Genomic DNA, 17,225 nt, shown 5'->3' with positions numbered 1-17,225 from the left:
TTTGAATTTAGCTAATATATATACTATAAAGACATATAATAAATTTATCATTAATAAAAAAATTTAAATATTTTTATTTAATATATATAAAATAAATACATTAAAAACTTAAATTTTTTTATATTTTTAACGAAAATTTTCATATTTTATAGTCTTAACATATAAAAGCATATGATAGTTCTAAGAGCACATGATAGCCCTAAAGATACATAATAGATAAATCTTTATTTTTTATATTTGTCTCTTGCACCATTTTAGAAAAATAATTTCAAAAGTAGTTATATGAAGTGGAAAATTGAATTTCATCTCTTTATTAAGTTATAATATTTACCTATTTTTTAACAATTAAACTATATTTTTTGTATTTATTATGTTATATAAAAAATAATCAAATAAAATATGATATGAGGGATACGAGTATAATTTAGTGTAATACCTTTATTACATAATCATTTAATCAATTACATCTGTGTTTTAAATTATTGTTTACGCAATAAATATTTAAAATAACTACTTTTACTATATCACAAATTCACAATACATAATTAAATACATATATAAAGTTTTTTATAATGTATGGAAATTATATTTTATAATTAATATATCTCCTTAGACATGTTAACCTGTTTTTCCAACAAGGCTTTATTTAAAAATCCACATTCTCCTGCTTTGCTTTCTTTCAACTAGGCAGATCTTTTTCATTCTCAAAGCAAAACAAAAAGAAAGTTCCTTTAATGCCTTTAAGTCCCATTGTTTTCTGTGAACTTTATTTAACGTTCATAACCTCGTTAATCTCGCAAGGAAGATGTATATGCTATGCTATTCAATATTCTTAATTACATGTATATATTGTGGGTCTCATAAAAAGAATAATGGCTTTCATCCACAGTAATATTCTTCAATTTGCGAAATTAATTACTATTCTCTATTCTATTATATTATTAATTAGGGTGTTCGCGGTGGTTTGGTTCGGTTTTAAGAAAAAAAGTTATTCGATCCAAACGTTTAATTTATGTGCGATACAGTTTGGATTAGATAATTTTTTTTTTTGAAAATTCCATCCAATTACAAGCGGTTTGGATTTTCGGTTTTTTAAATTAAAAAAATTAAATACATATAACAAGTCTCAACATCAAATTTTAAATAATTAACAATATCTTAAAAAGCCAATAATAATATAACAATAGAAATAAAATTATAGGTTAGTTAAAATAAATAAATAAATAATATTTTGAACATAAAATATTTATTAAATAATAATAATACATGAATATTCCGCACTTCTCTCGTGATGTAATTCCTCACGTCTTTTTCGATAAAATTTAATTCGCGGTGACCCCCAGCTGCCGCAACAAATGATTGGTAAGTTTTGCTTGGTCTGATACTAGGCTTCTCGTTATTCTCTATTGTACGACGAACGGACATGCTTAGTTCCCTGTGCTGTTTGAGCATTTCTGCTTGAGTTGGACAGTAAGGATGTGAATGATGCAACACGGCCTTCGAAATGATCCAAGCACCAACATCTTTCAATGTGTGTATATAAATTCTTGCAGGACAATTTAAACCAGTTGTGGGATTTGTCTTCTCAGTCAGAGATATTTTAGACTTCCATTTTCCCTCTCTACTACATGTAATCAATTGATTCTTAATTTCGTTTCCCTTCTTATTTGTGCTCCGAACTCTTGTAGAAAAACATGCAGCCTTGGCATAGTCCTTGTAAAATTTTGCATCATCTTCAAGAGTGTTAAAAGTCATTCCAACCTTGGAAATAAACTGGTCATCAACAACACAGAGGGGCTGTAAAATACACCATGTTAAAAATAAGGATATACTATAGACTTTCTGCACGTCATAAAAAAATTAACAATTCAACTAAAATACACCCAAGAATTCCTGATCTACATCCAAACGACAACAACTCAACTAAAATAATAAGAAAAGTCATAAACTGTAAATACACCCAAACTACACTAAAATACACCCAAAAAGTTCTGATCTACACCCCAACGTCTGGTATAAAATGCACAAAATTAATCAAAACTAGTACATTAGATTCAATTCACAGTCAATATTCACGCATTAATTTCACAGTCAATATTCACGCAATATTTTGCTAGACAATCATAAAAAACTAACTGCATCAAATTCAGATTCAATAATTAACTAAAACTAAATCAAACCTCAGAAACTTCGTTCGATTCAAATTCAAAATCCACTTCGTCGTGGTTCAACTGACAATCTGAAGTTGAATCATCCATTATCTTCAAAACGATTTCAAAGCTTTATTCAGAAACCATGAAAATCGAAAGAAAAAAAACGAAGTTAGAGTACAGAGAGAGAAACGTACGTAAATGACGAAGAAGAAACCAGTGATAAACGCACGTAAAACAACAAATGAAAAGGCAAAGAGAAACGCACGAAGGAGATCGAACAAATTTGGCAAAAAATTCGAAAAAGGAAACGAAATCTTTTGAAATTTGGGAGTTATATATTCGCGCGTTAATTGATTTGGATTGATTTAATAGTCTGTTAAAGAGGCGCGTGAAAGACAGATGCCACAAGAGGCGCATTTGAGGGTAAAGAACTTGTAAGCCTTAATTGCTTGTATGCAGAGATCAATCCAGAAATAAAATTATAGGTTAGTTAAAATAAATAAATAAATACTATTTTGAACATAAAATATTTATTAAATAATAATAATATGAATAATAGAAAAAATGTATAACAAATTGAACATGTTATAAGTATAATTGTAAATATAATAATAAAATAATAATATTATAGCACACTATGCAGTTTGAATCGGATTGGATCGGTTATGAAAAATAGATCCGAAATCCGATCCAATCCAACGGTTTACAAAAAATAGAATCCAATCAAATCCGAATTAATACAGTTTTAATCGATTTTCAGTTTGAATAGAATTGAATAAACGGTTTAATTTAGATCGGTTTAAATTTAAACACTCCTATTATTAATCGTAAACTAAAAAATCAAAATTAAAATATTAATATAAAATTTATATTAAAATATCAAGCATATATTTATTTATAAATATATAATAAATAATTTTTATATGTATATCATATTTTTGTAGTTTATACATCTCATTGATGTATTATATAAGAATCCAATTTTTTTTCACTTTTTATCTGTGCGTATATGTATGTGTACATTGTTATCTAGCTAATTAAGATTATTAAATTATGAGTACAATTATAGTTATCTTTTATTGCCTTTATATTGATTTTTTAGTCAATAAAAATTATATTTTAAATTTTTTATCATAAAAATTATGATATTATTTTATAAAATAATTTTTTTAATTTAAATTTATAAAAAAGATATATTGGTATTATTTCTTTTTTATTTATTCTATGTTAATTTTGTATATTTTTAAAATAAATAACAATTAAATTCTAAATTTTTAGATTATAAAAATTTTGATACCATATTATAAAATTATTTTTTAAAATAAATTAAGTGAAAGATACATAAATTATTATATTTGTAACACTATTAATATAATTAAGAAATCAAATAAAGAAAAAGGAAAAAGGAAAGATAATCATCTTGGAGTTAGCATATATCATAATACATGTAGAGAGGTAATAGGTCTATTTCAATGTGTAGTGGGAGCCAGATAATACAGTCGGCTACACACCCATACTTCTTTTTATTTTATTTTATTTTTTAATTTCTACACACATACAACATATATACAGTACCATGCAAAATATTATATTAACTATATAGTTTGCTAATAAAGAAGATACGCTTCTATCTTGTTATGACTAAATATTATTATTTATCAACAAACACCTTCTACAAGAAGCTAAGCTTAGCTTATTAATTACCATCAAAACTATATAATATTAATTAATTAAGGAAAGATAATCTATCTCTTCCTATATATGTAGTAATAAGCCTTCACCTTCTATATAGCTAATCTATCATTCATCACTTATAAGGAATTATATACCAAATATAGTTGTAATTTCACATAAATTTACAACTTTCCAATTTCAATCATGGCTACACCACATGATGAAAATAATGGAACAGTTTCAATTTCAAGGGTTGTGTGTGTGCATCCAAAGATTGAACAACCTCATAGGGTGTTAAGCCTCTCAAATTTGGATAGGCAGTGTCCAAGACTTATGCAATTGGTGTTCTTCTACAACAACTTGATGAAGAACGATTTGTCCCTCAATTCAGTGTTCAACAGCTTGAAAATTGGGTTGGAAGAGACCTTGATTATGTGGTACCCGGGTGCTGGAAGGTTGATGATGATGAACCCTAATAATAATAATAATAATAATAATAATCAAAGTGATGGAAAGCTCAATCTTTGGTGCAATAATGAAGGTGCAATTCTTGTGGAGGCTGAGACCAAAGCTAGAATCTCACAACTTGGGGATCTTTCTCAGTACAATGAGTTCTTCGAGAATCTTGTTTATAAGCCTGATTTTGATCCCAATTTCTCAAACATGCCTTTGATTGTTGCTCAGGTGAGATCATATATCAATATAAATTTTTTAGCATGAAAATTCCATGTTGATAGAATTACTTCTTTTATGGGATTTTTAAAGAAAACATTCTTATTGTTAAAAACAAGAGACTAAACTGAAAAAAAGATTTGTGTATTATTGAGTGTATTTAAGTTGTCTATTCAAGTTGTCTACTTATATTGTCTGAAATGATACAATATAAAAATGTATTTATAGGTACTAAGAGAATCGTAATAATAAAGACATAATTTCCTAAATAAATATTTAAATATACTAAATAATACTAATTGATCCTAAGTGTTTCTAATTATATTGTAACACTTATTACGGTTAGATACTTTCCTTGTAATCCATGTTAAGTAGTAAAACAACTCTTTTCCCCATGAAAAATGAAAAGATATATACTATAATTAAATACTGACGAGAATGTTTCATTTGTTTGATCTATGCAAGCAGAAGCTAGGGTTTTTCCTTTGTGATTTAATTTAATACCTGGGTCATGTTTCCTTCACACACAGCACACCAATAATAAGGGATAGACAGAATTTTTGGCCTCGTAAATTTTAATTGGCTTTAGCCGTATTCTTGTCTTTAATTTTTAGGACAACTCAGACCCTGAAAATTAAAACGAAGGACTAATTAACAAGGAGAAATCAAACTGGCCCCCTGAATTATGCGTGCCCTAAGTATATAGTATGTATAGTATACCTTAATATTTTGTGAAATCATTATCAGCTCCTCACATTTTTAACCTATTCAAAGCAATTGATACAAACTGTATCTTATCTTTGTTGGATTGTAGAAATATCTCTTTTTTTTTTCTACCACACTCTAAATATATATTAACTACTTACCTAACAAATTAATTTGTTTAACGATCATCTCACTCGTTTATTTAAATAAATGTTAAAAATTTGAATTATGCTTTATGTATTTAGTAATATATTGGACAGGAATAAATTCTTAAACAGTGGAGTTCATATTTGTGATTAATTGAATTATTAGTTTATGACTTATTGGATTAATAAATATTGTAAAAATAAAAAAATAACTAATTTAGATTACAGCTTGAGCAAAGATAAGAGAAAAAACAAAAGTTTAATTTTAAAGTGCTATCAATATATAGTTACTGTTCATTTGAAAACTAGTCACATATATATATGATATCATATGGATTTTTGAGACAATCGGTAATTAAGTAAAATATTTATATATATATGACAGTATATATAATAGATGTTTATATAACAATATGCTAAACTTTTACACTAATGATAATTGATACTATATTAAAATGAAAAATAAAATAATTAATAAGAAATAAACTAACAAAATTGTTATGATAATCTGACAGGTAACAAAATTTGGTTGTGGAGGGTATTCAATTGGCATTGGAACAAGCCACTCACTATTTGATGGACCAGCAACCTATGATTTCTTGTATGCATGGGCTTCAAATTCTGAAATTATGAAGGGTATTTCAGCTAAGCCTCTTGAGCTTCCAAAACCAGTGCATGAGAGGGGAATACTTCTAAGTAGTGGTAATAATAAGCAACAACTTTCAAAAGGGTCTCTGAATTTACCTTCAAGTTCGAATTTTTATGCTCATGATGAGCATAATCAACCAATTAGGGCTATGGCAGTACAACATTTATATCAACTCATAATGCAAGCAACTGCAGCAGCTACACTAGTTCATAGTAGAAGTGAACCCTCCGAAAATAATTATCAAGAGAAGTGGGTTCTTAAGACCTATCATCTATCTGCTGCAATGATAGATAACTTGAAAAGGAAGTACTTATCTTCCATCAAGACAGGATCTCTTCCATTCTCAACCTTTGAGGTTCTTACAGCTCATCTCTGGAAGGTAAGTTAGTTAATGTTTAATTGATGTTTGTTGTTATTTATTTATCTATTTCTTTATTGATTATTATTAAAGTTTAGCTAATAATGAGTTCTTTTAATGGAACATTTTCAAATATTAAAAAAAAAATGTGTGACAAAGATCTGATTAGCTGATATGAATGTTTATTTGTTTCTTCACCCACCATTATAATTGTTGAATCTAAACACAATGATTTGGCAAGTTTTTGAAAGTATTAGCACATGCAACAACAGGCAAGGGGTCCACTGTTCATGTAACAAGCGACAATTGATATTCTTTCTTGTGTTATTATCTCAATTATGGCATTTTGATGGGCTTGCAAATAAATAAATATTAATTAAACTGGGACAGAAGTTATAGAAATATATACTTTAATGAAGAAAAATATATTTTAAATGTCATAAGTTTATATTATTTGAGTACACTCTGAATATAAAGCTCTTTTATTTTTCATTATTATCTAATCACATAACTTTTTTATGGTGGTGTTAACAAGAGTTAATTAAACTATTCTTTCATGTTTTAACGCTTTTAAGAAGAATGATATAACATGTTAAACACATAAAACAGAGGAAATTTAAATATGTTGTCTACAAATTATACTACTATGATTTAAAAATATTAAAAATATAATTATTTACGTGTCTTTTAAAAGAATCAGACTAATCTATTTTATAAAAATAATTTTCAAAAACTTTTGAAATTATCATGAAATCATCCTTTCTAAAAAGTTAAGCTAATGATAAGAAAATATAATATAAGTGGTTATATCTCTAACATTTTTTTTAAACAAGAAATTCTTTTTGTGTTTGTTTGATTTTTGTATAGACATTTTTTTCTTCTTTTATTTATTTTATGCTATTTCTTTTATTTTTGGACATTTTGAATATAGAATTCTTATATCATATTATAAAAGCTAATCGAAGAAGACAATATAAATAATTATATCTCTAATAAAAATAATTAAATTTTATTAAAAATTAAAATATGTGATAATTTATTCATATTTGTATCAATTTAGATATTCCGTGTGAACCTAAACATTATATTGTTTTGAGTAGTACAACATTTTTATGTTCATTTTTTTATATATTTTAATTATAGGCAAGGATAAAAGCTTTAAGGCTGAGCAAAGAGAAGGTAGTATGCCTTCAATTTGCAGTGGACACAAGGAACAAGATGGTGCCTCCATTACCAAAAGGCTTCAGTGGTAATGCTTATCTTCTTGCCTCACTTATGATGTCTGTGTCACAATTATTGGACCATTCTTCCCATGAATTCATCATTGAGAAAATAAGAGAAGCCAAAAATGCTGTGAACCATAGCTATGTCAAATCATACATTGATGCATTGGAGTTAGGCTCTAATAATTCTCTGCCTCCACTTAAGGAACTAACTCTTGTTAGTGATTGGACGAGAATGCCCTTCCATAACATTGAGTTCTTTCATGGAAGAAAAGCAGCTTATGCTTCTCCACTTGCCACTCCTGTTCCTCAGGTTGCTTATTTCATGCAGAGTCCATTTGATGTTGGTGGTGTTGACCTCAGGATTGGCTTTCAAGATGGAATAACCCTAAGTGCTTTTACTCAATGCTTCTTAATCTAACTAAAAAAGAAGCTTCTATGTTTTTAGAATATTTAATAAGATGGATATATTCATCAAGATATCTTTACACAAAGATAATATTGTAAATTATTAGATGATTTGGTATGTTTGATTAAATTATCTAACGATTTATAATATTATTTTTGTGTAAAGATATTTTCATAGAATATCCTTATTTAATAAAACTAATTAGATAACGATGTTTCATGTGAAAATTGATAATAACTAAAAAATGTTTGTTTTTGTGAATAATTATCTTTAAAAAATATTTTATAAATATTTATAATAACTAATAACAAATGATTATAAATATTTTGAAAATATATCTTAAATGTACTGAAAAATATCGTATGCAATATATATTGTAGTGTGTTTACTACAATAAATATAGAATTTAGCAATGTTAAATTTTACTATGTTTTAAAATCATTTTATTAGATAGTTATAGACAATAATTTGTATGTTGTTGCTGTCAAAATTTAATTTTTTATTTTTTTAATAACAACAAAATAAAATCGTTCTCTTAAGTTATTATAAAGAACGGTTTAAACTAATACAATGATTTTTTATTAAGCAATGATTTTCAAGTATTATTTAAATAATTATGCAAAAGATATACATAAAACATATTATTTAAAAACACGTAATTTATAATACATATAAAAATCATTCTCTAAAAATACTTAACTTATAGTATACATAAAAATTTATTTCCTAAAATTATTTAATTTATAGTATACAACAAAACAGTTATCATAAACTTTTAGCTACTAAATTTTAGAATGAAAAACATAATATTCATTATTCAAAATAATTATTCAAAAAAAACTAATTATAACATTACTTACTATATTATTATTACGGTATTTTGAATAATAATAATATAATTAGAAGTGATTATAACTTAGACTTGTATTATAGTATTTTGTAACGATGATATAATGTGTGTGGATCTTATAGAATATTTTATAAATAAAATTTGATGGCAAATATTATATAAATTTTTATTAATAATTGATCCAAATTAAATAATTAAGGTTATTTATTGACACTAAATTAAAAAAATAGTTAAAACACTAATTTTAATACAATATGAGAAAATCGTAGGGAACAAAAAATATATAACTACAAACAATTGTTGCCAAAAGTTGCAAAACAAAAATAATAATGTTAAAAATGTCGTTAAAAGCAGCTACAAAATGACAATAGTATTAAAATTGTTGAAAAAAACACAAAAAGCAACAATGTAAAATCGTTTTTAAAGTCATTGATAAAAAGATAATGGTATTAAAATTGTTGTTAAATTAATAACAGAATTATAATGATGTAAAATTGTTGTCTATCTAGTTACAATTTTAAACTCTCGTATAATTATAGACAATAATAAAAATCATTCTTTAAAAATGATTGTAAAATCACTTTTTATTAGAGGAACAAATGTAATAATTTTTTTTATTGTCGTTATGCAACGATTTTTTTTTATTATCGTTGTCTTAGATAAAAAATCGTTGTTTATTATTATTGATAATGGTCATATATAGAATAGTTCAAAAACCATTGTTAAAATGTTGCCTAAAATTTTAGAAATAGTTTTTTTTATCTATGATAATGGTTTTTGATCGTGGCTAAAATCTGTAATTGTTATAGTGATTTAGGAGACTGATAATAGTTAACGTTATTGTTGTATTATATATAACTTAGTACAAATCTCTCACACTCGAGAGTTCTGAGCACTTTTACATAAGTTTGATGCATGGTGATATCACAATAACCATGTAAATAAATATTGTGTGTGTGGATTGAATAAATTAAAACAAGTGAAAATCAGTTTTTATTGCGAGCATATTCAAATAGGATTTTAATTCACCGTGATACACAGATTTTTAGCTTGCAGCAGCTCCAGTTCAAGCCAAATATCATCTCTCTAAAATTAAATTATATATTATTTTCAAATTTTAGCTAGCATCGTGTTTGCTGTTTGGCATGTGGAATCATCTTTAACAAAAGTTACTAAATGCATGTTTATGGAAGGGTTAAGTACGATTTTGGTCTTTAACGTAGAGGCCACAAATTTATTTTGTCTTTATTCTTTTTTCACTACAAAATGGTCTCCAATATTTTATTTTATTTAAAAATCGTCATTCGGACGAAAATATCTTTTCTTCTTCTTTCCCAAATCAACCAAAAACAAAACCACCACCACCACCTCCTTTACTCCCACTAAATACCAATAATCAAATTCAAGATTATTCAAATACAAAAACTAACAATATCAAATTCAACAATAAAATCAACACACAATAACAATAAAATAAAAAAACAACAGATGCAGAAGAAGCAGATTTAGATGCAAATGCAGAAGAAGAAGCAGATCCAAATGCAAATGCAGAAGTAAAATCGGAAGCAGAAGCAGAAGCCGATGCTAGCAGCGGAGCACTGGCGGAGAGGGAGGAGGAGCAGAAACGGCGAGTAGCGCGCAAGTGGCGACGGAGGTGCTAAACGCGGTTTCCCCTTCTGATCCCTTCCGATCTCACTCTTCTCCCTTAGCTTTCTCCTCTCTTGCTGTCTGTTTCCCCTTCCGATCACAGGCGACGATGCGACGGTGCAACGATGCAGTGGTTCCTTCCCCCTTCTTTCCTCCCCTCTCCCCTAGATTCTCTTTCTTCTCCCCCCATTCTCTTTTCCCCTCTCGTGGCCTTTTGGCCCTTTTTTTTCTTTTTAATTTTATTTTATTTTATAATTTTTTAACGAAAAATTATTTGGTAATAAATATAAAAAAGACAAAAAAGTTGATTTTAAAACAAATTAAAATTTTCGAGATCATTTTGTAGCAAAAAGAAGGTCGGCGACGAAATAAATTTTCAGCCTTTACATTAGGAATCAAAATTGTATTTAATCCTTTATAGAATTATTTATATAGTTTAATTTTGACACACTGATAGTATAAAATATTTTATATAATCATACAATAATTATATTTATTTTTTTAGATGACTATACATGCGATTAATATAAAAGATAATTATTTTAACTATATGATATTACGTAATTAAATACATATATAAAATTACTTTACACTAATAATACTTTGAAATTAAATTCGTATTTATAAGCCATCTATACCAATATTTATAAATAAATATTTACAATAAGAGGCAATTAGATTATATTTGTCAATGTATGGAAAAAAATTCAGAAACAACCAGGAGACACATCACACGAGGCAACACACAGTATGGCTTAGCAGGGTTAATACTCATTTTTTCTAATGTGTTGCTTTACGTAANCTACATATACAAATTTTTTAGTATATAAATTTATATAAATTGGTCAAAAGCTAACAAAAACAATTTTTAGTTTAGATTATATGTAGACACATTTTTTTAATTCTTGAATAGTGTAAATAATTTTTTTTCTTCGATCAAAACCGTAACGCTCAAAATCCAAACAAAGGTCAAAATTTTTCAAAAATTTTTGAAAATCGTCGTGAAAAGTGAAAGAAATTACGAAGCTAAATTCGAAAAGAATTATAAGAAAATGAAATAAAAAAGTGAAGAATAAGAAGAAGTAACAGAAGATAAAAAGGAGGAAGAGTTTTGAATTATGCATAATTTATCAGCACACAAACACCGAAAATTCTTAAACAATACACTTAAATATCTTCGTGTTACATCCAAATATCTTCATGTTACACCCAAATTTGCTGTAAATACAGAAAAATATTTTCTCTAATGCTGCATTTTTTTCTTCTTTTTTTTTCCTTATTTCTTTCTTTCATTTAGTTGAATGAATGTAAGTTCATCATTTTCCAAGTAATTTTGTATTATTATGTGTTTTTTTTTCTTTGTTTGATTTTTATTATTGTTAAGAGAGTAAAACAAGAAAAAATTTGAGAAGATAAAGTAAAAAAAAAAAGATGATGATAATGATGATGATGAAAAAGAAGAAGAAGCACCAGAAGATGAGGAGGAAGGAGAATAAGAGTTTTGAATTATGGAAAACTTATTAGTACATATACACCGAAAATTCTTAAACAATACACTCAAATATCTTCGTGTTACACTGAATGCTGCAAATACAGAAAAATAGTTTCTTTAATGTAGAATTTTTACATTACATTCAATTCAAACTATTAACGATGAACAACAATTTTAACAAACAAAAACAACATTATTCACCTATAGAATCATAAATTACTAACAAAAACATTAACTAGAATTAAACTACACCTCATCTACTTGATTGGATTCAAAACAATAATCAATTTTGTTTTGGTTCAATTGACAATCTGAACTTGAATTATTCATTATTTTCAACAACGAGATTACTATTCAAAACTGATTTTAGAGCTTGATTTCAAAAATGTAGAGAACGAACGAAAAGAAACGTAGAGAATGCAAAGATGAAAAAAAACGTATATCAAAAGCGTTGAGAAAATTCGAAAACGGAAAGAAAATCTTTTTAAAAAGACTGTCATATATTCGTACATTGATTGAAAAATTAGTTAGATTAAGTAGTACGTAAAGTAAATTAGGGTAAAATGACTTGTGTGTGAAAAATAATTTTTATATATATATATATTAAGAAGTTTTTTATTATTTTAAATAAGTTAACTTAAAAATATCATATTGCTTTGACTAATATCATTTTTTAAATTTGAACTTATTTTCACTTCAATCAACTGCGATTAGATTCGATTCCTAAAATCATGAATAAAAGACGAATTTCTCTTAAAAATATAATTATAGATAGATTTCTAACTTTCAAATCTTAACAAATATTTAAAATCTAACAAAAAAATAATATATATAAATGACTAAATTTTGAATAAAGACAATTCTATAGTGTCTATAATTTTTTTTTATCTAAATGTGAATGTTGACAAATGAAATCTATTATTCTTTTTAAAAAATAGGTAAAATATATTTATTGTTCTTGAAATTTGTTAAAAATTTTAAAATATTTTTAAATTTTATTTTGTTTTAATTTTATCAATAAAAATTTTTGATTTGCATCAAATATACTCATACGGCTAATTTTTCAAAATCTTTAGAATGAATTTAACAACAATTTCATAAGAATAATTTTCAATATAAATAAATTAAAAGTAACTGTCATATCATGCATTATTACCGGATTGGTCCTAAACTTTTTGAAAATTTAACTGAGGGATATATTTAATAATTTGGTGTAAATCGAAATCTTCAAAAACAAAATTAAAATAAAATAAAACTTAAAAATATTTTTAAATTTTTTAATAAATTTCAAAAACAAAAATTATATTTTACCCTTTTAAAAAATTAGATCATGTATTATTTATAAACACCATAGTACAGACCTTTGAACAATTCGGGGGCACTTTACCATGGTATAATAAACTAATAATGCTGCTTTTCGTGGGTAAAAAAAAATTTGAATTCTAGTACGGAAAGCCCTTTTTTATTGTAATAGTCTTGCTTATTGAACCACTAACAAATTGGGTATGGAAAAAAAGCATGTCTGCACAAAATTAAACATTGTTAATAACATAATGCCTCTATCTATATTGACCCACCCATGCATGGATAACATACATGACAACGCAATTCTCAATCCCTTGTTCTTGGAAGAAAGAAACTAAGTAATCTTGAATCTGTCCCAAAAAATTAAGAAACATAAAAATATATAATAGAGAGGACAAATAATCAAAGATTTGTCAACGATCCCAAGTTCTTCAAGCATGTTATGATATTGCATTACATATGTGGGTCTCACATAGATGTTCCACCAGTAGAATAATTGTCACACAAGAAGTCTCCTTCTGGTAATTTAATCTTGTCTTGTTTCTGTGTCACAGAAAATGAAAATTTAGCTATTTAATTAGTATCTCAAAAAGATATGAGATGAGTCTATTGAAATTTTTTGACATGGTTTGGTTCTTAGAGAAGGTTTAACATCTAGACTTTGCTATGTAACTAATGCATGATACTAAATAAGTTGATGAATTTATAAGATATAAAAGAATAAAATAGAAGCATATATATCTTTTCTATAAACTAAGTAACTTAAGGAACTAAAGTGATAGTAGAAATATTGTAAATAAAGTAATATATATAAACATATATCATTCCCAAGAATAAGACTTTTATCGCAAACTTTTTAGAGACCAAATAAGAGAAAGTATAAGAAGTTAACTTTTAGTTTGTAACTTAGTCAATTTTAGTGTTTAGGGTTTTAATTTAAGATTTAGAGTTAAAGATTTATGATTTAGAATTTAATATAATAAAATAATGTTAGAAAAGTTAGTCAATGTAAATTGAAAAAAAATTAGTTACTTAACTTTACTCACCAAATTAAAGTTACTGAAGTCACATATATCCTTCATGGTTCCAGTAGAGAAAGAGAAAAAAGAGGACGAAAACCACAAGAACGAATAATGTCTATAATAATAACAACCAAGTAAACAAAATCTTAGAACAAATTATTAAACAAACTGAAATTTAGTTTAAATAGTTTGAACTAACTTAACAACTATCCGTGCCTATAACCAATTCTACTAGAAAGAAATGAAAATAACCAAAAACTATGAAAAATATTTATTTTGAAATGAAGTGAATATTTATTTAACCCATAAAAGTAAAAGTAGAAGAAAAATGGCAAGTGTTATTACCTGTTTCATAATTTCATTGACAAAGTCTTCCAAGGAACCAGCATTATTAGAAATGTGAGTGTTCCGAGTCTTGTACAACTGATGTGGCTTCAGTGAAGAATCTTCAGTCAAATCAATAACCCCATCATGCTTCATTTGCGATGCATCACAAAAATCAAAGTCCAAGTTTCTGTTGAAGCTTGAATTTGAAAATGGATCAATAAGGCCACTCAATGCATGGTAATTTCCATTCTGATTATTGTTATTATTGTTACTATTCCACCCTTGAAATTGCACATTGTTACTATTGTTAATGTTGGTGAAATTCACTCCTTGGAAATTCAAATCAGTGAATGAATCATGGGATTGGCTAGAGAGTGAAGTGATTGATGAAGCACCACTAAGATTCCCACCTTGAAAAGTTGAAGAATTCATCAAAGTGTTGCATTCATTTGACCAAATATCATTGTTGCAACTATTACCATGATGATGATCAAGTAAAGAAGGGAATGAAATTTGTTCTTGGGAAGAAGATCCTACAGAATTTGGAATATTATCATAGATTCCACCTTGATGATTCTGTTCCAAGATCAAACCATTGTTGGAAACTCCCAAAATGGGAGAGCTTGGTTTCTGTCTACAAAAACTCTGTTTAGAATCAAAGATAGTGCTCAAGTTTTGAACAGAATTAAGTCCTCCTCCGGGGAGATAAATCTGATTGTTATTGCTGCGGCCGCGGCCGAGCAAGCCGGAAGATGGGAACTGAAATTGGCTATCATTGGAATTGAAACCATGAGCATTGAGAGCTGAAGGAGTGTTGAATCTATTAAGCATGTTAGAAGGTGAAAAAGATCTTAAGCCATAACCAGAGTTATTATTGAGTGTTTGTAATTGTCCAATTCCACTTAGAGGATTCATTCTCAGATATGATGTGTCTGCACTGCTGAAGCCTGATCCAATGTTAGAGTGTTGTTGGTTTGACATGTTGTTCACTCTTCTCAGAAAAATCCTATATTTCTGAAGATGACTTGCCACATTCTCCCTTGTAAGCTTTTCAACATTCATTAAGTCAAGAATTTTTTTCGGTACAGCCTCTGTCAACCAACAACAAACTCATACTCAGTAAAGAAAACACCTTCATGGCATCACATAAAAACAAAAACATGAACATGACATGATATTTTGTTTGATTAGGATCTTGTAGCATAAGAGCTATTTAGAGGATCCAAACTCCAACAGATCATGTTTGTTTTTTTTTTTTTCAAAATCAATTCTTCCATTTAGAATTGATCAAGAAAGAAGCACTAAATATAAACCATTATTTACTTCAAAAGTAATGCGGAACAAAAATTAATACGATTTTTTAGTAATTAATCGATTTAAAATAATCAAATATCCAATCCAATTTAAAATTTAATAAATATGAGTTAATTTTTTTTATAAAATATATTTTTTTCCTCAAGTAATTTTTAAAACTTTGATTAAGTGAAAACTCGGGTGCAGTGGATTTCATGTAAGTTGATAGTTGAGAGTCATTAGATGATTTAACTGATTTGACTAAATTTTCATCGGCTCTCAACTATCCCCTTCACATGAACTCGACTCCAGCTGAGTTTCCATCCCCTTAATAAACACAGCATAGTAAGAGAGCGGAGAAATTACTGTCAATGCCTAATTGCTCGACGGCAGTGACAAATTTGCGGTGCAAGTCGACGGACCAAACCACGCGAGGCTTCTTTTGCGCCGACGGATCATCACCGTTGTCATGGTCATTCTCATCCTCCTCCTCCTCCTCCTCTTCCTCTTCCTCTTCTTGTTCCTTTCTCTTTTTATTTGCCTTTGAACTCTGATCCGAATCAGGATTTTCGTGGTTGTTACTAGGTTTTTCTGGCTCCTGGGAATCATGCTTGTTCCTCCTAATTACATGCTGCCAAATATTCTTCAGCTCCTCAATTCTAACAGGTTTCACCAGATAGAAACATGCTCCATGCATGATTCCCTTCATCATCACTCTTGGATCATCATCTACAGATAACACTAAACAAAACAAAACAAAAAACACATATACATCTATTCTCCAAACAAATAAATAAATAAATAGAAAATAATTATACTACACTCACATAAAATATACCCTAAAATATAAAATACACATTATTTCTACACGAATAAGAAGTGTAAAATTAATCAACAAATTTAGACAAAAATAATGGAAAAGATTTTGATTTAGCGTTCCTTACTTATGACAGGTAAGTCCATCTCAAGTCCAACAAGCTCAAGAAGCTTGAAACCATCCATGTCTGGCATGTGAACGTCACTGATTACCAGATCAAACTTGTTCTTCTTCTCTCTCAATAGTTTCAATGCTGTTATTGCACTGTTTGTGGTTGTTACTGCAAAATACAAAGCAGAATAACATTACTTTGTTAATTAGATACGGTGAAATAATACACAGAAATCAGATTCTGAATAATATCATAAAAACCTAGCTATAACAAAAGAAACAAAAATTCACTACCAAAATCAATTTAGTTAATTGAATAATAGATGGATCTTAAGATAAAATTTGCTAATATATAGAATAGAAGAATACGAT

General features: G+C 27.4%; 2 protein-coding genes across 2 annotated transcripts in view; one reads left to right on the top strand and one right to left on the bottom strand.

Moving 5' to 3' along the window:
* Positions 1–3,978: 3,978 nt before the first annotated feature.
* On the top strand, positions 3,979–8,035 carry LOC107495414 (brassinosteroid-related acyltransferase 1). The gene is made up of 3 exons (XM_021125424.2): positions 3,979–4,511; positions 5,866–6,378; positions 7,501–8,035. Exons 1-3 carry the CDS (start codon positions 4,032–4,034, stop codon positions 7,999–8,001), a joined length of 1,494 nt encoding a protein of 497 aa, XP_020981083.1. The 5' UTR covers positions 3,979–4,031; the 3' UTR covers positions 8,002–8,035.
* Positions 8,036–13,751: 5,716 nt separating this feature from the next.
* The window catches only part of LOC110273068 (two-component response regulator ARR10-like), a 3,627-nt gene continuing 153 nt past the window's right edge, over positions 13,752–17,225 (bottom strand). Inside the window, exons 2-5 of the mRNA XM_021125931.2 lie at positions 16,870–17,022; positions 16,292–16,666; positions 14,651–15,723; positions 13,752–13,826 (exon numbers count right to left, since the gene is read on the bottom strand). Coding sequence (XP_020981590.1) covers positions 13,752–13,826; positions 14,651–15,723; positions 16,292–16,666; positions 16,870–17,022 — 1,676 coding nt within the window. The remainder of the gene's footprint in view (positions 13,827–14,650; positions 15,724–16,291; positions 16,667–16,869; positions 17,023–17,225) is intronic.

The sequence above is a fragment of the Arachis duranensis genome, chromosome 6 (genome assembly GCF_000817695.3).
Source record: "Arachis duranensis cultivar V14167 chromosome 6, aradu.V14167.gnm2.J7QH, whole genome shotgun sequence".
Lineage (NCBI taxonomy): Eukaryota > Viridiplantae > Streptophyta > Magnoliopsida > Fabales > Fabaceae > Arachis > Arachis duranensis.
Note: the sequence above shows the minus strand (reverse complement) of the source record. Positions and strands in the feature narration are given on the sequence as shown.

Excerpts from the sequence above, each read along its gene's own strand:
- LOC107495414 (XM_021125424.2), top strand. The coding sequence starts at position 4,032 with ATGGCTACACCACATGATGAAAATAATGGAACAGTTTCAATTTCAAGG. Across the intron at positions 4,512-5,865 it reads TGCCTTTGATTGTTGCTCAG|GTAACAAAATTTGGTTGTGG; the intron begins GTGAGATCATAT and ends ATAATCTGACAG. Across the intron at positions 6,379-7,500 it reads TTACAGCTCATCTCTGGAAG|GCAAGGATAAAAGCTTTAAG; the intron begins GTAAGTTAGTTA and ends TTTTAATTATAG.